Source organism: Fragaria vesca, linkage group LG4 (genome assembly GCF_000184155.1).
Source record: "Fragaria vesca subsp. vesca linkage group LG4, FraVesHawaii_1.0, whole genome shotgun sequence".
NCBI lineage: Eukaryota > Viridiplantae > Streptophyta > Magnoliopsida > Rosales > Rosaceae > Fragaria > Fragaria vesca.
In genome coordinates, this window is record NC_020494.1 from 6,438,906 (window position 1) to 6,463,461 (window position 24,556).

General features: G+C 37.6%; 2 protein-coding genes and 2 pseudogenes across 3 annotated transcripts in view; 1 reads left to right on the plus strand and 3 right to left on the minus strand.

Annotated features, from left to right (window-relative positions):
- The window catches only part of LOC101306420 (importin-11-like), a 13,891-nt gene extending 7,108 nt beyond the window's left edge, over positions 1-6,783 (minus strand). The window contains exons 1-11 of the mRNA XM_004296557.1: positions 6,475-6,783; positions 6,283-6,392; positions 6,139-6,211; positions 5,568-5,629; positions 4,450-4,591; positions 3,253-3,471; positions 3,057-3,123; positions 1,880-2,279; positions 831-978; positions 565-725; positions 263-362 (exon numbers count right to left, since the gene is read on the minus strand). Coding sequence (XP_004296605.1) covers positions 263-362; positions 565-725; positions 831-978; positions 1,880-2,279; positions 3,057-3,123; positions 3,253-3,471; positions 4,450-4,591; positions 5,568-5,629; positions 6,139-6,211; positions 6,283-6,392; positions 6,475-6,615 — 1,623 coding nt within the window. The 5' untranslated portion in view covers positions 6,616-6,783. The remainder of the gene's footprint in view (positions 1-262; positions 363-564; positions 726-830; positions 979-1,879; positions 2,280-3,056; positions 3,124-3,252; positions 3,472-4,449; positions 4,592-5,567; positions 5,630-6,138; positions 6,212-6,282; positions 6,393-6,474) is intronic.
- A 1,145-nt stretch (positions 6,784-7,928) lies between these two features.
- LOC101314458 lies at positions 7,929-11,105 on the plus strand. Its single transcript, XM_004297949.1, has 5 exons — positions 7,929-8,135; positions 8,249-8,300; positions 8,939-9,024; positions 10,080-10,418; positions 10,514-11,105. The coding sequence occupies exons 1-5, from the start codon at positions 7,929-7,931 to the stop codon at positions 10,880-10,882; spliced, it is 1,053 nt and encodes a 350-aa protein (XP_004297997.1). The 3' UTR covers positions 10,883-11,105.
- A 292-nt stretch (positions 11,106-11,397) lies between these two features.
- LOC101314746 lies at positions 11,398-12,179 on the minus strand (annotated as a pseudogene).
- A 3,364-nt stretch (positions 12,180-15,543) lies between these two features.
- LOC101315043 lies at positions 15,544-24,085 on the minus strand (annotated as a pseudogene). Its single transcript, XR_184571.1, has 4 exons — positions 22,783-24,085; positions 17,851-18,065; positions 16,392-17,010; positions 15,544-15,572 (listed from the first exon to the last, which is right to left on the minus strand). The product of XR_184571.1 is annotated as an uncharacterized LOC101315043 (transcript).
- Positions 24,086-24,556: the final 471 nt, after the last annotated feature.

Consider the following 24,556-nt stretch of genomic DNA (forward strand, 5'->3'; position numbering starts at 1 on the left):
TTCCGGCCAACCTTGATCAATGATGGTGTTTTCCGTCCAAAGCTTCAATCCGGCCGGAAAACTTGTCGCCGGCCAGTCCTGGAAGGAGAGAAACCGTCCTGGAAGCCTGTGCTATCGTCCGGGAAGGAGAGAAGCCGTCGCTGGCGTGAGACGGCGGAGAACGGACGAAGTTCGCACTTTAAGCCGGAGTGCGGACGTCCGCTCTGCATCCTCTCTGTATATATATATGTATATATATATATGTGTATCTATAACTTCATACCTCAGAAACCCATTGTCCCAAAATTAGTGCAACTTTCCGATGGATGATACGCATATTTGGATGATCATTTGAGAGTTCAAGGGATAATGCACCATTAAACCTGCAATAATTGATTCATAAACAGATGTCCCAGCTCATTCAAACTCTTATTGAAGCTAGAAAGGAAAGAGAAACAGATAATATGACTGCTACTCGATCAACTCCTACTCCATTTATAAACCTTAACAAACAAGAAACTTGAACTGTCATCCAAACTAATAATAAGACGATCAAACAGCCTGAGTCATTTCGAATGGACTTACCAATCTTTAAAGCTCAGGTAATTTGAGAGTTCGTAGTAAACATATGCAGCAGCACCATAAGCAGCATCTTTAAGAAGCAACCCTGGAGTGATTTCGGTCACTGAAGTTGGGCAGCCATTCATTGCCTCTTGAAGGATGGAAACCACAACGGGGCCTAGGAGCTACATTCAACAAATCACGAGAACATAAGCACATAATATGTAAGATTGAGTACTAATAACATTCTGTTCAAAACCATCTGATTGTACACAGAGAAATGAACCCACCTGGCTGTGGTTTTCAAAAAGAACAATGTATAGAGCTTCAGCACATGGCCTTAATTTTTCTGTCCACTGAACCATGTCCTGCTCATGATGAAAAGATTCAGGATTCTGGTACCACTCTTCCAAATCACTTGGTGTTAGAACAAAATACCTGCAACAGATCGCTAAATAAATTTCCAAAAGTAATTTATGGCCTCAAATAGAACTATAAATTCGGAATAAATCTCCCAAATGCTTGCATCTTAGTGCCATTCTGGATGTACCATAACTAGAGTATAATGGCTCACAATGTTATATTATCTTTATGTATTTTGTTCGAGTGTTCATAGCTCTCACTATATCCCCTATAATAAAGTAAGAGCAACTTGTTCACTACTAAATAACATCAAGAGTCACATCCATAAGTTTTCCAAGATTCTCTCACACCTCTAATCAGTCTTAAGTTACATATGGATTTCAAATCTCATAGGTGACGCTGTACAAAAGTCAACTGTGCGGAGCACCAAAAAGATAAAAACATGTTATTGACTTGCATGTCCAAATTACCACAATGTTGTGTTAATAAGTAGCAATCTTTATTATGTTTCTATTGTTAATGTTTATATTATTTATTACTGATGGAATTTTTAATAGTGACCTTTGTTTTTCTCAATTAAGCAATAAGTATAGTTATCTGAACACAGGGTTGGGGCTGTTCAAGAGAATTTCTGGGACAGAAGTTTTGGCAAGGCTGCAAACTAATATGTCTAGGATTTAACTCTTTCATGTTTCACATAAAAATAAAACATAATAAAAAGTCTTTCATGTTTATGGTTTGCTTTTTTCTTACTGTTACTTCTGTTGTGGTCAAGCTTTTAGTTTCCCTTTTGTGTGGATTACTTGTCCACAATGTGCATTCTCTCTTTAGTCCTAGCAATCGTCTTGTCTTTTTAAAAATAAATAATTATATATAACAACCTTGTCTAACTGAAACGTTAAGTATAAATTTATAAACCAAGCAAGAGAAGGCCATATGAACTTGATTAAGTGAAAAGAGATTAAGTAATCATTACCTTCTTATCAGTATATTACACAAGACTATAATGCGTTCACTTGTCATAAGGGAAGTCAGGATGCCACTGACAGCACCAGATATATTTTTCTTTATTTGCTCCAGGGTAACCCCATTTTCATCCATCACCCTACCAGTGAGACTTGGCTTGTACTCTTTACATTCTAATACAGATTTGATCATTACCATACATTGAATCAGAAACTGCTCAAAGGATAATACATCTGGATCAGGATGTGTTATCTTCTGTAAACAGAAATCCAGTACAACCGGAAGGACGCATTTATCACTAAATGAATAGGGATGCCTGCCCTGAAGTGCAATTAACACCTTCATCAGTTTAGTACAAGCCCTCTTTAGGAAGTCCAAAAATTTAGGATGTCCTTTCTGAAAAGATGAATCTGGAAAAGAAGGCAACAGTTGAAAAACGTTATCAAGAAACAGCATATTTGAAACCACAATATATAATACATTATGCATTTCCATATATTCATGATGTATTCGGCTTCCTTAACAGAGATTATACTCAAGAATTACAGGGGGAAACTGACAACCACCACAAAAAAAAGGGAAAAATAACGGAAATCAACGGATCATACATGATTTTATCTTCAATGGCAGAAATGATTTTATCAGTTTACAAAATTGATACAAAGAACTTGCAGAAATGCTCATAAGCCTTTCATGATTTAGTTGATACAAAATCATCTACGTAGGTTGCGTAAGAAGGATTCCACTGAAAATTGTCGAAACAGAGACCTTTCTTCCATTTTGTTAGATCAGAAAGCTGCTATAATCTAGGTTTGTTATTCTTGTAGGGGGAACGTTTTGTTTTTACTTTAGTCTTGTTGCTGCTGTTGTTTGTCTGGGGATTCTGTTGTGTAGCTCTGTTCTTTTGTGGACTTCTCATCCACTTTCTCATTTGTATCATACTGTCCTTTCAATAAGTTTTGTTTCTAGTCCAAAAATAATAACAATAATAAAAAATAAAAAGAAGATTCCAGGATTTGTTTAGATCAGATGCTAATACAGAGTAGTCTTCATTCATTTGTTACTAATGGTTTACTTCTAACAATCTATCACGTACACCAAGAAAAAATGGTACTACTGTGTAAGCGTATAAGTGTGATAAAGACAATATAACTGTTTAACAATAGGATAGAAGAGCAATATCTCACAGTATGGGAGAAATGACTGAATGGCATTCAGGAGCATGGGCGAGACCTCCATGACTGGTCGGACCTCCTACAAGATACACAGACAATTAGACGTGATATTGCATATTGACATATTTAAGTAACCACATGCTTAGCAAGTGACACTAACAACTTCTGTTTCCTGCTTTTCTTTTTCTTGGGTTGGGGGGACACCTACCTGTACACATTTTGCATCACTTGGAAACCCTGAAATTATTAATTGGCGTATTATCTTTAGGCACAACAGCCATCGCTCACACGTTAGATAAAGATCATCGTGATGCTGCTCCAATGTACTTGAGTTGTAGCTTTGAGAAAATGTAGAAAAACCATGCAACAACGTTTGCACATCCGTCTGCCAAAGGTGCCAGCTATAATCAAAGAATCGGGCTGATATCTGCCAAAGAAAGTTCATAAGTACTACAATTTCAAACAAGATTGTTCGTGAATATCAAACTAAACATGTCTTGGAAGACAAGAAACTGATTGGAAAAATATGCCTGGAGCCCAAGCTCCGAAAACCATCTATAGAAACAAGTAAAATTTTATCTTTTGAAAGATCCACTTCAGTAGTCATCCCCGTCATAAGGAACTATGAAATCAACAATAGATTTAGTGGAAACGGAGTGGAACAGAGAGTTTGACATCTCATATCAACAGTTGGAAGGAGAGCCCCTTTAAGTGTAAAAATAGAGAGCTCATGACATGCATCTGATAAATATTTGTCCAAAGTAACCATGTTATGCACTACAAACTAACTTCAAACTATTCCCAGGAAGGCACAGCAATCCAGTCACGATAATCTTCAACAAATCACCTTTGAACATTAGAGAAGAAAAACATTAATTTTTAATAAATCTGAAATATCTTTTTGAAATCATTGCTGCAAAAAATAGGGACCATACAAGCCGACATAAATAGTTAATGCCAGAAGGGATGCCCAAATTTACCATCCATGTGCTCTTTCACACTGGGGGCATTAGATTAAGCTACAGTTTGCCTGTTCATGCATGCAACCAATGAACCAGGTTGAAGACAAAACTAAAAAAATCAATTAGAAAAGTGTTCCTGCATTAAAATGGCAGCTCAGGGCATATATTACCAATTCTACCAGAAAGAAAACTACGATAAGGTCTCTTTATTTAAACTACTATAGGAATGAAAACTAACAAAAGACATCTCACAAAAACTTACTGAAACTAATCTGTAAAGCTATAATACAGAAAACATATGTAAAGCCCAAGCCTCTTGATAGAAAATAAAACAAAAAAGGCATAAACAGTGATGCCCTAATCAGCACATCTTTTATTTCACCAATATGATTAAATAAAAAAAGGGAAGGAAGGATTTGTAGAAAGAGTATAGTAGCCTATACCTCTGCAAAGTTCTTTTGGTCTGAGATAAGACGCTTAGTGGACAACTCCTTCAAGGTTCGAAAGAGGGTCAAAAAAATTCTGTGGGAAGAAAGAATATCTGCTGATTGAAGCTTCTGTGCTAAATCAGAAAAGAGCTCAGGCCTGCATATGCCATTAGCCTGTTATATACTTGATAAAGGAAGATTCAGTATGGTGCTACAGAACGTTTTTGAGTTTCATAAAAAATAACAAATAAAATAAATAAATAAAGGATAATAATTGAAATGTAAAACCTAACATTCAAAAACCCACAATTGCCCAAGCTCAGCAAGAGATAGATAGAAGGTATACAAAGTTCCAAGTCTTGATACAATCTGATCAAGAATTAGTATGTCCATGTCTCAAAGTACATTTCACTCCTTGCACCTTGATAAGTTCATAAATCTCAGTTCACCTATAGAAATGTTATTTCCCCACTCCGTTCTCTCCAGGATCATTTTTATTCGAAACTATAGGGAACAACGACTCGTGTCCAATTTGGCACTCTGCATTGTCATACACCTGACATGTAGCTGCATCATAGTTCATACCTCTTTCTTTGCTTTCTTAATAATTCCATGCAAGGCTGCATCATATGATTTCTGTCACTGGTCTTTTAATTTGCACTTCAGAGTGTATATCCTGTACCCAATTTCTCAAAATAGAGAAACTTGGACGCATGCCAGTAAAAGCATAACAAACTTTATTCCAACCGTAGCTTAATTGTTATGATATATAATTAATCTTATTGCTTTCTATAGTTTTATCCCTCTATCCATGTTCTTTATTCTTCTTCCTTAGTCCCGTCTCCCAAACCATTAACTATATTAAGAATAACAAACATCTCATTATCAAGTTTTATAGCACCATAAAGCTCCAAGTACATTAAGAGCTTAAAACTTTTCCACAAGGCACATGTTTGGAAACATAGAAGTAACAATAACAACAAATCCAGATAAGTGGACAAACGAATCCACAAACAAGAATCAAAGAAGCCTAGAAAGATCTCTAAAACCTTAGAAATCTGTCTTATTTTCAGTAATAAAGTCTTTGTTTCTTCTCATAAAATAAAATATAAAATATAATAGCAACATCATACCATTCTTTCGGGTAATCTATACGAGCAATTTTGGAAACAAGCACAGCCAACATTTGCGCTATCTGTGGTGGAAAAAAAGAAATGAAGAAAACAGAAATCAGTAAAGTTGAGTAAGCATTCAAGTCATCATAGGCTGAAACTTAGAATCCATCGTGACCCAAAAGACTCTAGTAGTTTCAGATGTCCTATGAAAGCTAAATCACATTTCTTATCATCGAGGTGCTAAAATAGTAGCAAGTAAAAAAAATTAATAAACTCAAAAGTTAAATGGTAGCTCGTTTGTAATCCGACGCAAGTTATTGAAGGCGTGGCTATAATTTTCCTGAAAGAATTCATGAATAGATAACAAATCCATACCTTGAAAGCCTAGGTAAGTTTCCACTTATGTAATACATTTTAAGGAAGAAGTAACTTACAGAATGACGAACGATGAAATGCAAGATATATGAGAAAATTGAATACAGCTCACAACACTGAAGCTGATCCCTAAGATGTTTGGATTAACATGGTGATAAAGAAGCTAGTCTAATCTTCTCTCATAAGTCAATCACTGGGACAAGGTGGGCATTACCTGATTGTTCTCTTCTCGGAAGTGTGATAAGAGTTTCTGTCTGAGATATAGTTTCTCCTCGTGGCTAATTCCCCTGAAAACAACAGAGAAAGTGATGAGCGACAAGATTGTTGAGTAATGAGAGAAAGGCGATCAGTAGCTTACGAGGAATCACGGCGGTGCCTCCAGTAACGATTAATACTGTTTTTGAAATACACCGAAGCCATCAAGCGAACATCTACATGAGGTGCCAAATCCTTGGCTGTTATGACTTCCTGCATAATTTCAGAAATTTCAATTGGCGGCCTAAACCCTAGGAGGACTAGCATGAGAAAAGAAAAGAAAAGGTCTGCTGACCATGAGACAAGAGCAGAAACCAGGCCTCGCTTCCGACTGAGAGAGCGCCGCCTCTGCCGGTTTCCGGACACTGTCATCCCTGCTCAATGAGTTGGTCAGCAACGAGAACATGGCCGGTAGGTCAGACGCCGAGAGCGCCATTGCTTTACACCGCCCACTGTCTCACTCGCCCCTTCATCAATTCTTTTTGCTACACCCTACTGCCAGTTGATCACAACCCTCTCTTCTCTTATTCCAATTCTTTTAAGTTGCATTTGTTTTTCTCTTTCCTTTTTCTTTTACTTTAAACTCAATCTTTTTTTTTTCTTTCTTTAAACTCATCATTGTGGAAAGATAAATATAAATAATAAATTCAAGGCTGGTTTCCACCTCTAATTGGGCTTCTTCGGAAGAAAGGTCCGGTTCAAATTACTACCCAAACCCGAGTCCGAAGAAAGCTAATTTAAGCTGTCCCTTCATTCATCTCAAAACATGAGTAAACAACTGGTGTTCTGGAAAACTTAAAAGAACAGAGCGATATCAGAACTCGTATCCGAGTAGCTCGAGCGATGACGTCAGTGACCGGAGGCCTCCGAAATGTATTCGATTGCCACGTGTCCCTCCCTACACGACTATATATATATATAGACAATTGGCCCCTGTTTTGGTTGAAACAGAGAGAGTTTGGCGTACCTGAGAAGCTAACCATAGGCTTGGAGAAGTGAGCGACTGTTCATATACGGAAATGGCTTCATCATCAGACAAAGGTACGGTGCTTTCAGCAATGGTGTTTAGAGTTGTAATAAAATGAATTGATTCGTTTAATTACAGAGCTACATTGCCTATTCGAGTAGTCTTGTTCAAGATTTGGGGCTTTTGAATACCTAGAATTGAATTCGAGAAGTTTGGGTTAGAATGTTGAGCTTTCTAAGAGAGGTCTCCCTTCAATTCGGTTGAAACAGAGTTTGGCGTACCTGAGAAGCTAACCATAGGCTTGGAGAAGTGAGCGACTGTTCATATACGGAAGATATACGGAAGAGGCTTCATCATCAGACAAAGGTACGGTGCTTTCATTAATGGTGTTTAGAGTTGTAATAAAATGAATTGATTCGTTTAATTACAGAGCTACATTGCCTATTCGAGTAGTCTTGTTCAAGATTTGGGGCTTTTGAATACCTAGAATTGAAGTTTAGGGATTTTCTAGGTACATTGAATATTCTGAAGTTTGGGTTAGAATATTGAGCTTTCTAAGAGAGGGCTTTTGAGTGTTGTAATATAATTGGTCATTGCTAACCGAATAGGGATTAATTGGTGACAGAGAAATGTATGGTAGATGGGGTATTGGTATAGAGTCTCTTCGATTATATATAAATGAAAATTGTGTAGTTTTGATACGGAGATGAATGATGGGGTTTATAAAATTGTCAGTAATCTTCTTGTTGCCAAATTTGATCTTTCTGTACAGGATAGCAAATATGGATACGGAAAACGAATTCCTTGAAACTCTAGTGGATCATTTTCTAGCAAACATCCGTAGGACATATGTTCGTGCTCCAGAGCCAGAGAGCTTGAGTAGTGTTAGAAACCAGGCTAAAAAGTTGGAAGAGTATCTGAGAAGCAACAGTAATCATCCCACTGTTGCTGCCATGATTGAAAATGCTTTGTCGAAATTTGAATTTGAGGTAGACTTCCCATTTTTTGATCTGATGCTAAGACAATCTGGGACATAAAACATAAGCTCTAGTAATTCATAAATCGTATTTATATCTCAGTGTTTTGTGAATTGATTCTTCAGGAAGATCAGTGGAATGGGAAAATGAGAATGGCTGATGAATTGCGGCAAAAAGGTACCCAGCAGCACTTCCCATGATTATTTTATGGGCTTAGTAATGCAGGACCTAAATGGCAGAAGCCATTAAAGGTCTATAAGAGACGAGGCAAAGAAGGTTCCAAGGCTCAGGCTTTGATCTGGCATTTCGTAGACGATGATGTGTCTACATGGGATCTTGCTTGATGCAGGCATCAGCAAGATTTGCCTAGCTTTTGGAAAGATTATGATTTCTTTCTTCTTTGGGATTTGTTTTGTTATTGGGAGTCTTTTAAGTTCTAGGATATTAGGGTTACTTGATCCTAATTGTTTTAGGTTTTCTTTACCTCTCTATATATAGAGGTCTTTTGTAGTCTTTTGTTCTCATAGTGGAATTAATAAAAGTTTGAGAGCTTAGCTTTCTATTCGGGTTTGTGTGATGCAGCCTACCCTCTGGTGTGATGCCTGAGGTTCTACTGGTGTGATATCAGTAGTTTTCATTCTTATCCTTCATAGTTTCTGTAACCTAGTTCCTCCTGTGTTGAAGATATCTAATAAGCCCTAGTATTTAAGTTCTTAAGTTAATGGTGCTGCGTTACTTAGCTTTTGGTATCTTGTAGTTTGCAGAATGTGTAATGTATTCCTGTTAGCAACATAACATTACTGTTTTTTGTGCAGGAAATGGGTGTATGCAGGGTAAAAAATTCAGAGACGCTGTGAGGGAATATACATATGCACTCGAGTGGAACCCCATGGACTCCAAGGTAAAATATATTGGGTTGTGTTTAGCACAGTTAGAGATCCTTAGTACATTTATTGTTGTGGGTGCAAAATATTGGGTTTTGTGGTGGGTCTCTGCTTAAGGCCATCTCCAATGCATGATTTTAATTTTTAAACTTAGTTTTATAAACTTTTTGTCAAGACTCAACTCCAATTGATGGAATAGAACATAGCAGTTCTATTTTAAAGTTCCAAAGGTTCAAATTTTGAACATGATACAGAAGAACATTTGGTTGCTCAAGCTAAACGCAAAGTTGGGCCCCCATGTATATTGTTGATTGGAGTTGATTTGGTTACACAACATATTATTTAGATGAATAATGGTCAAGGGGGTTGCATTTTCCAGAACAAACTGTTTCGCGGTTGTTCTGACATTCTTTTATTTGGTCTGAAGTTTCTCTGAGATGCTTGTATCAACAGTTTTGAGAGGAAAGCGATTTGTGATGGCCTATGTTTATGTTTGGTTACATTTCATTATTTTTGGTTAGTGCCAATAAGTGCGTCCTCTATTAATAAGAACTGATATCAATAGCATGTTTGTTAAAACTATTTCTATATATTGTTTGTTGTGTATCTTTGGAATGAAAGGGTGTTGCTTTCCTGTTTTATGGTTTCACTAGCTTGTTTAGTTGTAGACTTGTAGTCTTGTGAGGACAGTGTCTTGCATGCATGGGATTATAGGATTTGATGCATGCTGAAGCTTGGAAAAAGGTTTACACTCATTGTTTCAAGCTGAGATTTAAGCTTCAAGTCTTACTGTTTTAGGTGCTAATGGAAAAGTTAGGCTGGTTTTGTAAATGCAGAATGACATGGTTGATGAGGTCAATAGACGAAAGAATAACTGTGCTAAAATATATTGGGTTGTGTTTAGCACTGTTGAAGATGGCCTTAGTACATTTGCACCCTTAGTACACTTACTGTTCATGAAATTCAGTATTTTTATTTTTTTTCAGGGTTTATCCACTTTGTCCTTTTCACAGCTAATATACTAAAATTGCTCACATAAGTTTTCACTTTCTCCTATGTCTATTTACTGTAGGCCTACTCCAGCAGATCGCTTGCTTTTTATATGTTGGGAATGGACATTGAAGCACTGGATGATGCAGAGAAATGCGTTGAGATCGATCCGAAGTTTTCAAGAGGGTATCTCCGGAAAGGGTCAGTTTTGTTGAGAAACAAAGAATTTGCAAAAGCTCTGGAAACCTTCCAAGAGGGTTTGGAATGTGATCCGACTGACCAGTACTTGAACCGAGGTGTGCGGAAGTGTTTGGAGCACACAGTGAAGAATGGCAACGGGGTAACTAGTGGGAACCAGGCTGGTGAGATAGTTAAGGGTGGAAGTAGGGTGGGTCAACAAAACGGATCAGCAATACAAGAGGTAAAATCTTGTAAATATTTTCTCATCATTTCATAAAATATTCTACACTTTTCACAAAGTGATCTTCCCTTACTGATTGTGTTATTTTCTTCTAGGTTGACATGCCTTGTGTTGAAACTGTTACTCCCAAGCCTGGAACTTTTGTATTGAAGCTGTCGAATGTGATCTTGACTGCTGAAGTTGTAGCGGTTATCACTGATAATCTGAGACTAAGGTTGCCGAGTCTGATCAGTTCCTTCATAGCAGTGTGCGGACACGTTGAGGTCTTGAGGCATCATCAGTTGGCCCAGAATAAGTCCACATTGATGAAACTTTTATGTGCAAGCTTGATGTTCATGTGTATTCTGATAGAGTATCTTGCTCATGTGCTGCATAAAAATGTTGGAAATCTGGAGAATTTTGGAAGGGAAGCCTGGCCGTTTCATGTTGCTGTGGTGATTGCTTCACTACTCCTCAACGACTGAGGCTGATCACTGAGGCTGAATATTTTTTTTTGGGGGTTAGAGATCCTATGTTAGAGATGTTGTTCGTGTCTTTAGTTCTCAATGTCTCTCAGTTTAAAGTTTGCTGGGGTTCATACTGTGTACCATTTTGTCATTGACTGTAACTACCACTGTGCAAAATTAACAGGGCACTAACACTAAACAGTTCCATGTTTTGATAAATACATTGCTGAACAGTTGCTGTAGGAATTCCTTGTCCATTACTGTATGGTCCTCTCTTTAGTGTTGCTTTGATTTTGTTTCTTTTAGGGTTCAACACAGATTGTCTGACACAACTAGCCGCTTCTGATTCTGAAGCCAACACAACCCTTTGTTTTATATTGTTTGTCAAAATGTTATGTGTATGACAAGGTGTGCAAAGTGCAATAGAGGTTAATGAAACACAGCTATATTAAATGTGTATCAATCAAGTACATTTTGTGAAAGAAAGAAATCACGTACATAGCTTTTGTGACATAATCTAAACCATTTGAGTTTCACAATAGGAATTCAACACTTTGAAGCTCAATTGGTGCAGCTTCATGCCCTCCTTCTCTTATAGCCATTAGTTCACTCATTTCCCCTCCCAAATAGGCTTTGATGAAAGCAACCACAACTCCAACAAATTTTCTCATGGGTTCCCTAGACTTGTCTTTTTTGCACAAACAATATGTAGCCTTCCCCCTAACCCCCTTTGTCTCATCATCAAGCATATCAACATGCCCATAGTCCTTGGCCACAAAGTAACAAGCCGGTTTTCGACATTCGTTGAAGAAGTCCTCATGGTTTACAACCATTGGAGCACAAGCAGGAAATAAATGTCATCTCTTCACTTCACCCAAACCAGTACCAATCACCATTACTGCCATGCCGTCGAGATCAAAAGAATGAGGGACATAGGTTAGTACTGGTGGAGGGGTCTGTTTTCCCTTGTCCATTCCATCAACTGGGTCGATACCTATTAATGCTGAAAATTTCAAGCTAGTAGTGATGTTTTCTTTCCCTACTGCTAGTGCACAAGAAACTTTGCCTCGGCTGTGCCCAGCGAGTGCTTGCTTGTTTAGATTTGCATGAACATGGGGTGGAAGCAAGGATTGAAGTCCTTCTGGTAACCAGTTTGTTATTGCAGTTGTGGACTTGACCTCATCACTTGTATCTGATCCGGCTATTGTATACAACTGTTGGAGCACAAAGAGTACTTACTTTTACACACACCTACCTTAAGCAACTGCTCTAAGCTTAAGCAGCCTTGAACCACAACAGGAAACCTTCGAATCATGAACAATGAAATTGAGTATAGCTTATTGTTGTATAGGAGCTTACAATAGGCAATATCAAACCAAGTAAGAAATGGAAAAAATACGAGTCTGGAAGCACCAATGGTGCCTGCTTCCAGCCTCTATGTAAACGACATGCCCACGTAGAAATAGAAAAGATCATGCTCTCCAGTCTCCACACTCCAAGAAGACTAACATACTATTAAAATGTCTCCCAGCGATTATATTAGATCTATGGTCTACTTTAAGGCTAAAACTCTGTACTAAACAGACGGTACAAAAATATTTTGATCACACTTCTGTCTTTCCAGTTTTCCAGTATAAGAAATAGCATAATTAAAGGTTAGTCACTGATAGCAATCTACTCAACAAATAGGGCTGTTATCCACAACAAGAGAACAAAACAAAATTTCCCAATTCCCTTTACACAGTACCTAGTTGTGTGTATGTTCTATTAGTAATGGGCAGTAATCTCATAAACAGTTAATCACTACTTGCAAGTGAAAATAATAATAAGGGCCTTCCGATGAACACCCTTTCTGTTTTCCTGAGCTGTACCTTCTGAAACTTGACACACTGTAATAACCCTCTTTTCTAGTCCTGATTACCTCATATTCCCAGCCATTCTACTAGTTAGGCTCTGTTAATTAGCATTGCTAAGCTTCCCAATCAATGTCTACTTAACCTAACAACCATACCACATGCCCACCAAAACTTACATCCAGAAAGCTATTCATCTAATGTTTTTTAAAAGCTCTTTCTACCATCAGAGTCAATGCCAAGACGATTCATACCTATTGAAAACCAAAACAGAAGAAGACCTAACAAGCTAGCTTTAAACAGTGTACATTCTAAATAAATTACTCTTCAATACTTGAGTAGACATTAATGTATTATCCTCACAATAGATTACAATTACTTTTGATATGAAATCTGTGAAGTGCAAACCTTAAAAATAAAAATAAACGTACAAACATAGGATCTTACTAACACAAAACAAAAGAACACAAGGACGATAAGAAATCCGAAAGCAACTATAAAAGTTCCTGAAAATATGTCCAGGCACAGCGCCTAAAGCTAAGAACAATCAAAAGCAATCTCACACATAAAACAAAACAATAGTAAAAGCATTATAATCATAGCAAGTAAAACGAAGATCCTCATCAAAGAGTGATAATTCTCATAACAGAACATTGTTCTCTATGATTAGATTGCTGATCTAACTGTTATATGACACACTAATCCTTCAAATGAAGGCAAAGGACCCAAAGTCCAAACAAAATGGCATCATCGTCCATGCCATTCAAAACATGAAAAGAAAATGACAACTTACTTTAAAAGAAAATACCTCTTGAGTTTACACTAGAGTGAAAGTAAAGACAAGAAGTGGTTAGTACAAGACTTGCACAGTCCCATAAATCGCAGCTCAATGGTAACACAGTCGAGGCATATTAGACATTTACATGTGAGAATACACTACTTCTCATCTACGATACCTACTAGGATCAAACTCACCAGGTAGGGCTATGGATTAACACGGATCATACCACATGCATGTTTAATAGACAGCAACAGACTAGTGCACCAACTGTTGTGAAAAGTTTCACCCCAGAGACTCCTCTCTTGTTCCCTGCTTGCTTACCATGGGATTAGACACATCCATTCTACAAGGGACTCAAGGAATTCTAACCTTTACCCATTTGACTCCACACGAAGCAAAACCATTTTTATGACAAAAACTACCATCACTGGTGGCCGGTAGGTGAGAAAGTAGATTAAAACAAATTAAAGAACACAGAAACAATCATTATCTCCTATACGATTTCGTATATGATAAAGTAGTATTTGGTAGCATCAAACCTTCTGTTTTCACAAAAGAACCAAACAAGATAAATAGAACAAATCAGGTGATGAATGTAGAAGAAAATTTCCGAGAACCATTTTTTCGGTCAGCTCAAAGGGTGAAATTGAACATAAGTATTGCGATGTAGGAAAACACAAGGCTTGCATGAGTTCAAGCAGTGAAATCTGAATGGTTTCTAGGCTTATTATAAGTGCATAAAATTCACCAAATCAAACGAACAAAAGCAATAGATCAGCTCAAACAATCAAGCTGAGTGTTTCTATCGAGCATATAAACAATTAAGTTGAACATCATAATTAAAAACCAGAAATTCAACGCCCAGTTACAGAGGAAACCACAACAACATCAATTTGGATGTATTGACTTTAGCAAGTTCATTCTACAGCCAGTGACGGATCTAGGATCCGAAAATGGCTAGGCTAAATATAAGAGCACAAAAACTTTGCACCTTGTGTATTTGAATGTCATTTTCTTGTACCAAGGGATAGGTCCTGCGAGAATATCTTACTCTTTTGAGAGGAAGCTTGACAGAAGATGCATTTGATGTATAATGTGACTTAAATTTTATGTTTTGCGTCTTCACAGTATAGCAGACCTTCGTCATCATTCATCAATATCTATGACTTAACCATAAGTAGTTTGCATTTCGAAAGACCACAGCATACATTTTAAACTGGAACCAGACTTCATTCTCTATAACTTGCTCTAGATAATATTGATGGGAAGATAAACCTTATTACCACGCATCCCGGCCTACTTCTGGATTTGAATGAGTGAACCACAACAGAAATTCATGGAATGCTCTCTCAGTATAACCCAATATCATTGAAAAGTACTAGGTTCAACTTTTTTGGGTGATAAACCAAAGTTTTTGAAGCTAAAAAAACAGTTGAAATAAATTAGACTACAAACTCAGATTCAAGCCAATACTAAAAAATGAGGAGTTAGACTAAACTTATTTGATTAACTATCACATCATATCTCTGCCCATATCTGGAACCTAATTTAAAACCCTTGAAAAATATATAGCAGCGGTACACTTAGACTGGGGGACGCAACTGATATGTATTTCTGCTTCTCTATCCAAACAAATAATCACTTCCACCAGGATGTCACCGTGGCAAATCAACCTTGGTTGCGGTTTTCCTTCAAACGCCACTGCGATGCTAGGCTCAAAGATAGTGTAGTCAAGTCTAAGACCTGGGGTGATATTAGCTTTACGAATTACCAATTCTAAGACAAACCTCAGCTAATTCAAAGCATCTCTCTGGACTAAATATTGATTTAGTGCAGCTACCAATCCTACCATGCTTAGTGTATATTTGATTCCAAAACTAGTTATTAGTTATAGGGATGGGGTTTTGGCGTTAACATTGTGTATTGCAAAAAAGACACAAATTGGAAATACAATAAGAACATAAGCAACTAATTAGGAGTATTGCAGAGAGTTTCTTGTATTGCAGAGACTAAAAACTCGCAGCATATCAATTCAGATTAGCTAGTCAAGCTTTAATTACACGCTTATATCTTTCTGCATTAAGGAAAATTGGAAAAATACACAGAAAGTTACATCAAACTTTCAACCAAAGCAGTTAAATCAATCAATTCTTGAACAATATCTCATGTTCTATAAACCATCTGGGGATGGCATTCATTCTGTATGTTCAATGTTCTGTTCACTAAATCCCCATCTACTGAAGGGGAAACATAGACTAAACCACTACACAATCCAGAATAAATCCACTATAACGTTCTCATAATCTAATACTATGATTGCAGAGAGAATAGTATAAACAAGACAATTCTATTCAATACCCAGATTGCAGAAACGATTTATTATAAGAACATTAGAAATTTAGAGAAAAAGGATATAGAGGAATACCTCTCTGTGAATTCAGAAACGTGGGTTGACTTGGAGTGGAGATCAGAGAGCTAAAGCTTAAGACTTTAGTGGTGGCGCTGGAGACTACCGAGCTAAAGCTCAAGACTTTGTTTCTTGTTGGGTCTGATAAATTTTGTTCCAGGGTTTATATAGGTTTAGTAAAAGCCAACACAACTAGCCGCTTCTGATTTTGAATCCCAAGGTTTGTTTTATATTGTCTGACAAAATGTTTTGTGTATGACAAGGTGTGCAATAGAGGTTAATGAAACACAGCTATATTACATGTGTATCAAGTACATTTTGTGAAAGAAAGAAATCAAGTACATAGCTTCTCTGACATATTCTAAACCGTTTTGAGTTTTTTTTTTTTTTCACACAAGGAATTCAACACTTTGAAGCTCAATTGGTGCAGCACTTTGAAGCTCAATTGGTGCAGCACTTTGAAGCTCAATTGGTGCAGCATCATACCCTGTTCACTCCTATCCCCACCCAAATAGGCTTTGATGAAAGCAACCACAACTCCTGCAACAAATTTTCTCATGGGTTCCCTAGACTTGCCATTTTAGCACAAACAATATGTAGCCTTCCCCCTAACCCCCTCTGTCTCATCATCAAGCATATCAACATGCCAATAGTCCTTGGCCACAAAGTAACAGGCCGGTTTTCGGCATTCATGGAAGAAGTCCTCATGGTTAACACCCTTTAGAGCACAAGCAGGGAATAGAGTGTTTCTCTTCACTTCACCCAAACCAGTACCAATCACCATTACTGTCATGTAGTCGAGATCGAAAGAATGAGGGGCATAGGTTAGACTGGTGGAGGGGTCTGTTTTCCCTTGTCCATTCCATCAACTGGGTCTATGCCCTATTAAGGCTGAAAATTTCAAGCTAGTAGTGATGCCTTCTTTCCCTAATGCTAGTGCAAAAGAAACTTTGCCTCCTCGGTTGTGCCCAGCGAGTGCTAGCTTGTTTAGATTTGCATGAACATGGGGTGGAAGCAAGGATTGAAGTCCTTCTGATAACCAGTTTGTTATTGCAGCTGTGGACTTGATCTCATCACTTGTATCTGATCCAGCTATTGTATACAACTGTTGGAGCACAAAGAGTAATTACTTAATTATCAGTGACTACTTTTGGTCTAAGAATATTGCTACATGTAACATCACAATCTGAACACAGGCCTTCTAGCTAGAATGTAAAAAGGACAAAGGAAACATGGAGGTTTCTGGACTTGTATGACCGCAAACTAAAAGGACAGTATTTAGAGCCAAGCATTTTTCACAAGGAATATTGAGCCACTTGGTTCTTTTCTGTTCATACAATACCAACTGAACATGTCCGAATGTTAATTCTGCTTCCAATAATTTGTTAGTTGAAAGGGAAAGCATATTATTCACATAATTTGCTTCTTGTAGGTGTTATCTTAAAGCTTCAAGCTATCTTGGAGAGTAAGGCAACATATGAAGTGAGGGTGACTTGAAGGTAACCAACATATGAAATCTGTCTTCATGTATTAACATGTAGTTAGACAAAACGGAGGACTCTAAAACTTTGAGGCAAAGAAATAAATAAATACAGACATATATTAACATGTGCATATTGAACCTCATAATTAACCCAACAAAGAAGTGAGTAATGAGGATGGAGGTTTCGAACTTAGGCATTTCTGGTAGCCAGGTTCATAAGCTTTAATAAATATTCAACAATCACTCGGCTCCAAAAGCTTAAATAGTTAGAGGATGATGAACCGGTACCGACAATGTCAATTAACAGCGAATAACAAATAATCATGTAAACTCTGTAAGCGAATATATAATTGGCAAGACAAAAATATGCCAAAATGGATAAAGCTAATCATGTCTGACTGAACCTGTACAGAATTGTGAAGTGTTCATATCATTAAGTTTTGAGAGAGAGATAGTACTCGCCTGAGGGGCAATGATGATGAAGCCATGAGAGGCGATGTGTTGGATAAGCTGAGAGTAGAAAGAGTTGGAGAGAAGAAAACCATGGAGGAGGAGCAGCACCGGGAACTCTCCAGCTTCGCAAGGCAAGTCAATCAAAAGCTGCTTTGGAGGCCGAAGCGAAACAGTTGAAGAAGACTTGGTGCTGCAGCATCCACTACTACTCTCTGCTGCCTCAACTGTTTGGATTTTGGAACTCTACCCTGTACTTTCCAAGCTCAAAAACGTTTGAACAAGATGAAGTAGACATGACTGGAATTGGAGCATAAATATCAAAGCAAGTGGCATTTATAGCCTCACTTGTGAGTCTGTGACAGAGAGAACGTTTGTCTTAGATATTTTCGAGGCAAATCATGATATGGATTCAGTTTCAAGGCCTAACATATTGTCAAAGACATTCAACTACCTTGCCATAGTTGGATGGATATTCATACCCAAAAGCTCTCTACTGCTGGCGGTATGGCCATTCATGTCCTCCAGGTTCACAAAGAGAACGTCACCAAGTAATTACTCTTCATGTCCTCAAGCATTCATTAAAAAAGTAGCTTCATATTATCAACACATTCAACACCAACTGCTATCAACAAATTAACCAAAATGCAACAAAAAGAAGAAGCAAGGTTTGTTTATGAAAAGGATAATTACAAAGTAAATTTTATTTATGCTTTGAACTTTATTTCTTATTGACCATCCATCTTCATCTGGAGAAGATGAATAAACGTATTACCAAGTAATCCAAATTTTATAAATAAAGAAAATTAAATTTTATTATTGACCAAATTTTATTATAAATAAAGAAAGAGATTTATAAAAATAAATGAACTTTATTTCTTATGATGTATATATAACAACTCTATTTATATGACCATGATTTGATTTCGTCTGTGATTGTTTCAATGGAGATTGGTATTGTATTGTAGCTTTAGATGTTTCTACTGTTATACTACAAATAAAAAAATATGAACAGTTCATTTATTGTAAGACTCTTAGTACTAGTTTTATGTGTAACCTTAGTTTTATCATCCGGTAGTTCAGTGTCAAATACAGAGCAAATTCCATGAAAGATGGGCACAAGACAAGTAAAAATGGCTAGGATAACTATAAGAGCACAAAAACTTTGCATCTTGTGTATTTGAATGTCATTTTCTTGTACCAAGGGAGGATAGGTGCTGCGAGAATATCTTACTCTCTTGTGAGGAAGCTTGACAGAAGATGCATTTCAAGAGACCACAGCAAACATGTTAAACTGGAACCAGACTTTCATTCTCTATAAGCTGATTCAAACTATTATAGGCATGATGACGATCACGCCTCTTAAGAAGAAATAACATGATACTAAGACACCACAAACTAGGATCTGTGAGGGTTGAAAAAGTTTGAGAAATTTGAGATGATGCAGCTCTTACCAAGATGATATAGGTATTGACAATTGGAGCTCTTGCAAATATATTGCAGATTCTCAAGCATTTTTCTGATTCCGTCTACTAAAAAAACGTGGATAATACCTTTAGGGCAGCGCCAACACAGTGACCAATATGATATTGCCCGTATGCAAAGTTTCCCAGGTACTCGTTTCAGATTAGTATTCCATACTCAAAGTTAAACCAAACCAAGAAGATCATTAAAAAAAATAAAAAATTAAAAAATAAAAATAAAAAAATAAAAAATCCCAAACCAAAAAGGCAATCAATCTCTATGAGTTTTAAACCAAATGTCAAAGTCCATTCTTTGTACACAGTACACTCATACAGTCTTATCATGGTCACCATATATTCGTCTACACACAGTCTATATATGACACACTATGACAGACAAGCAACATACCTCAAGCAATTACACAATTTTCAGATTTACACAACACACGCATATAATAGTGGTATATATTCCAACGATCCTCATGGTAGTAATAGCAAAGCTAAGACTGTAATTGAGCTAACGACCAACAATAAAGTATCAACTTATCAACTCCTCTTTAAGTGTTGATGTCTTGGTAATTTAGGTGTTCAATAGTTTAAATTTTAGAGATGAGTCATGAGTAACAAGAAGAGGGTCTCCATGAGCATCATGTACATCACAGAAATGCATAGGCTGTTCCAGTTAGTTTGAATATTACTTTGAACAACATCCATCAAGTGATCTTAATGCCTAATCAGGGTTGATACCTCTGATCCGTTTGTCATTATAGCTCCTACGACCCTTTATAGGTCTATTGTTCAATACCAATACACACACCTACCTTAAGCAACTGCTGTAAGCTTGTGCAACCTTGAACCCCAACAAGAAACCTTTCTAATCATGAACTATGAAATTGAGTATAGCTTATTACTGTAGAGGAGCTTAGTCAGCTTACAATAGGCAGTATCAAACCAAGTAAGAAATGGAAAAAGTACGAGTCTGGAAGCACCAATGCTGCCTGCTTCCAGCCTCTATGTAACTGACATGCCCATGTAGAAATAGAAAAGATTATCCCACTCCAAGAAGACTAACATACTATTAAAATGCCTCCCAGGGATTATATTAGATCTATAGTCTACTTTAAAGCTAAAACTCTGTACTAAAGAGACGGTACAAAAAAAAAAGAACGTCATTGGTCGGAAAGTAATGTGTCTTAATGTCCAGATTACAGAAAACTGGTATCCTAACTGGCAGCTCCCTTTCTCTATATACTGAACAGGGACCAAACGGCCACCCAACTCACTTTGAGGTGAGTTAAATGAAACAATATAATTGAAGTGTTGTTCTTTGAACACACTTCTGTCTTTCCAGTTTCCAGTATAGGAAATATCACAGCATAAATTGCATAATAAAGGTTAATCAGTGATAGCAATCCACTCAACGAATAGGGCTGTTATCCACAACAGAGAGAACAAAACAAAATTTCCCAACTCCCTTTACACAGTACCTAGTTGTGTGTATGTTCTATTAGTAATGGGCAGTAATCTCATAAACAGTTAATCACTACTTGAGCTGCGAGAATATCTTACTCTCTTGTGAGGAAGACAGAAGGTGCATTTCAAGAGACCACAGTAAACATGCCAGACTTTCATTCTCTATAACATGCTCTAGATAATATTGATGGTAATACCTTGTTACCACGAATCCCGGCTTACTTCCCAATTTAAGTGAGTGAAGCACAACAGAAATTCATCAAATGCTCTCTCAGTTTAAACCCAAAATCATTGAAAAGTACTAGGTTCCATTTTTTTGGGTGATAAACTAAAGTTTTTGACGCCAAAAAAACAGTTTAAATAAATTAGACTACAAACTCAGATTCAAGCCAATATTACAAATGAGGCGGTACACTAAAATTACTTGAATAACTATCACATCATATTTCTTCCTATATCTGGAACCTAATTTGAAACCCTTGGAAAATATATAGCACCGGTACACTTAGACTAGGGGACGCAACTGATATGTATGTCTGCTTCTTTATCCAAACAAATCATCACTTCCACCAGGATGTCACCCAGGCAAATCAACCTTGGTTGCGGTTTTCCTTCAAACGCCACTGCGATGCTCTGCTCAAAGATAGTGTCGTCAAGTCTAAGACCTGGGGTGATATTAGCTTTACGAATCACTGTTTCTAAGACAAAGCTCAGCTAATTCAAAGTATCTCTCTGGACTAAATATTAATTTAGTGCAGCTATCATGCTTAGTGTATTCTTGATTCCAAAACTAGTTATTAGTTATAGGGATGGGGTTGCTGTTAACATTGGGTCATGACTTATTTAGTTTGCTTTGAAGCTGTCGATGTATCTATTGGAAATACATAATAAGAACACAAGCAACTAATTAGGAGTAAAAGGAAAATAAAAGGTATCAATAACAGAAAACTGGCGAGTGTTGTAAACCATATGGGGATGCCATTCATTCTGTAAGTTCAATGTTCTGTTTTCCCCATCTACTGAAGGGGAAACATAGACTAATCCACTACACTATTCCAAATTGAATCCACTATAACGTTCTCATAATCTAATACTATGATTGCAGAGAGAATAGAATAAACAAGACAATTCTATTCAATACCCAGATTGCAGAGACGATTTATTATAAGAACATTATAAATTCAGAGAAAAAGGATATAGAGGAATACCTCTCTGTGAATTCAGAAACGTGGGTTGACTTGGAGCGGAGATCAGAGAGCTAAAGCTTAAGACTTTAGAGGTGGCGCCGGAGACTGCCGAGCAAAGCTAAAGACTTTGTTTCTTGTTGGCTCTGATAATATTCGTTCTAGGGTTTATATAGGGTTTAGTAGAAGCCAACACAACTAGCCACTTCTCATTCTGAATCCCAAGGTTTGTTTTATATTGTCTGACAAAATGTTACGAGTACGACAAGGCAACAAAGGTTAATAAAACACACAGCTATATTACATGTGTATCAATTACAATTTGTGAGAGAAAGAACTACTACATAGCTTCTGTGACATCAGCTCTGTGACATAATCTAAAACCATTTGAGTTTCACAATAGGAATTCAACACTTTGAACTCCATTGGTGCAGCCTCATGCCCTGCTTCAGTCTTATCCCCACCCAAATAGGTTTTGATGAAACTAACCACAGCTCCTCCAACAAATTCCCATTTTTGCACAAACAATATATAGCCTTCCCTCTAACCCCTTTTGTCTCATTTTCAAGCATATCAACATGCATGTAGTCCTAGTCCACAAAGTAAGAATAAAATACCAAGCTAGTCTTTAGGATTAAGTTCCACCTGTAAGCAAATGTGATCGATATATTGGAACATCATTCAGTCACAAAGCAATGGGTAACGGCACAAAGGACACTTGTAATGGGTCTCGAGCCACCGGAGAATGCAATCGCCATGAAAAATGTGTAAGCATGGGAAGCGAGTAGCTAGTAAACCGTCCTCAAAGTCGTCCATACAAATACCACAGGACGCGTCAACTCTCACTCTCTCCAACCCCTCAATGGCTGATTTAGTAGCAGGCTTAGGCCTAGGCTTGCTAAATGATTCCTCGTCTAATTCCCTCGCAATCCTAGCATCATGTTCGTCTGTAATGGGAAGATCAATTCCAATACGTCTAATCCTGAAAAGCTTTCGAGAAAAGGCCCAACGATCGAACAATTTCAATGCCTCATGGTAGATGTCCGCATTAATAAAAGCACAATTACCATCAGCAGCAACTGTCTCAAATATTTTGGCAACAATGGGTGGCTGCTCATTTTGCGGAACATCCAGGCTTCTAAGAACTTGGGTGATCATAGTTGGTTGCAGCTCGCAATGACTAGGAATTGTAAGTAATCGTGGCTCAGTTTTGAGGTGGATTTGTTCAGCATCAGGCTCAGTTTTGTGGCGTAGAACTTCACCATTCTTCAGCAATGAACCAGATTGGTTTGACTTGTAGAAATTGAATTGGATCTCAAGCGTGGATGATGGTGCCGGTGTGCATATTTTTGATTCAATTCGAGTATAATAAGAATACTGGTATTTGGTCACCGAAGAAGAAGTGTCGTCGGCATGATCTGCATCATCGTGAGGCATTGGATGTCGGCACAAAGGACACTTGTGATCCTTCTGCAGCCACCGGAAAATGCAATTTCCATGAAAAATGTGAAAGCAGGGCAAACGAATAGCCATAACACCTTTGTCAAATTCCTCCATGCAAATACCACATGATCTATTAAGTCTCACTTTCTCCAACTCGTTCACCATGGCTGACATGCTTGCAGGATTAGGGTTAGGATTACGATTCACGACATATATGTTCACTTGGATAAGAAAAGCGTCTTCAGCTATAGTAGCAAGCACAGTGAATATTTTGGCAACAGTGTCTCGATGCTTCTCTTGTGGAAGAGGCACAAGGCTTTCAAGAACCTTCATGATCATGTTCTGGGCAAATTTAAGCTTCCTACACCCTGAAAGGTACTTCTTCATCTGTGAATAGGCTTGACAAGACATAGATGCTTTAAACAAGTGTTTAACACGGTAGCCTGTTCTCTTCAAACCACCAGTGGCACCAACACAATTACAAAGCATCGATGGCAACTCGTCGCGGCGGAGCGTAAGGACTCTACTTAATTCATTTTTCGAGAGTTTGGGATCTTGGTGTGGCATGAACAGATTGAACTGGATGGGTAGCACATCATCGCTGCTAATTGTTTCAATATTCATGAAGGGTGAGCATCTTTTCCACTTAACTTGGGTGTAATACTGACGATGGAAATCTGACATGTTCTGCTACAACTTTGGCACGCTTTAGGGGTTTACTGGAACACAAGTGACCGAGAAGTGATACATATATGTAGGTGATGAGAGAGCACAACATACATTTCCTACTCCTAATAGGACACGGATTCCCTTTCCAGAATAGAGTTCTAGGTAGACCTGCAAATGGACTAGATCTAGAGCAGATTGACCTAGATCCGGATCCGTAATAGAAATTTTGGATCTAGATCCGACCCATTACTCGTCGGATCATTGATAGCTCGATCCAAATCCGGATCCGGCAGGTTAACAGATACCCGACTTGTTAATCTGATATGTTTATAATAATAAATAATTTCAAATTTTAAATAGGATCTAAGAGCTTGCCGTTGTTAAGCTTGAAATGATCTGATCTTCCCCTTTGAGGTTGCGAGACTAGGCCCAAAGTTTTTCTTAGATAGACTTTGTTGTGATAGAGAGGCTCCGACCATGCAATAT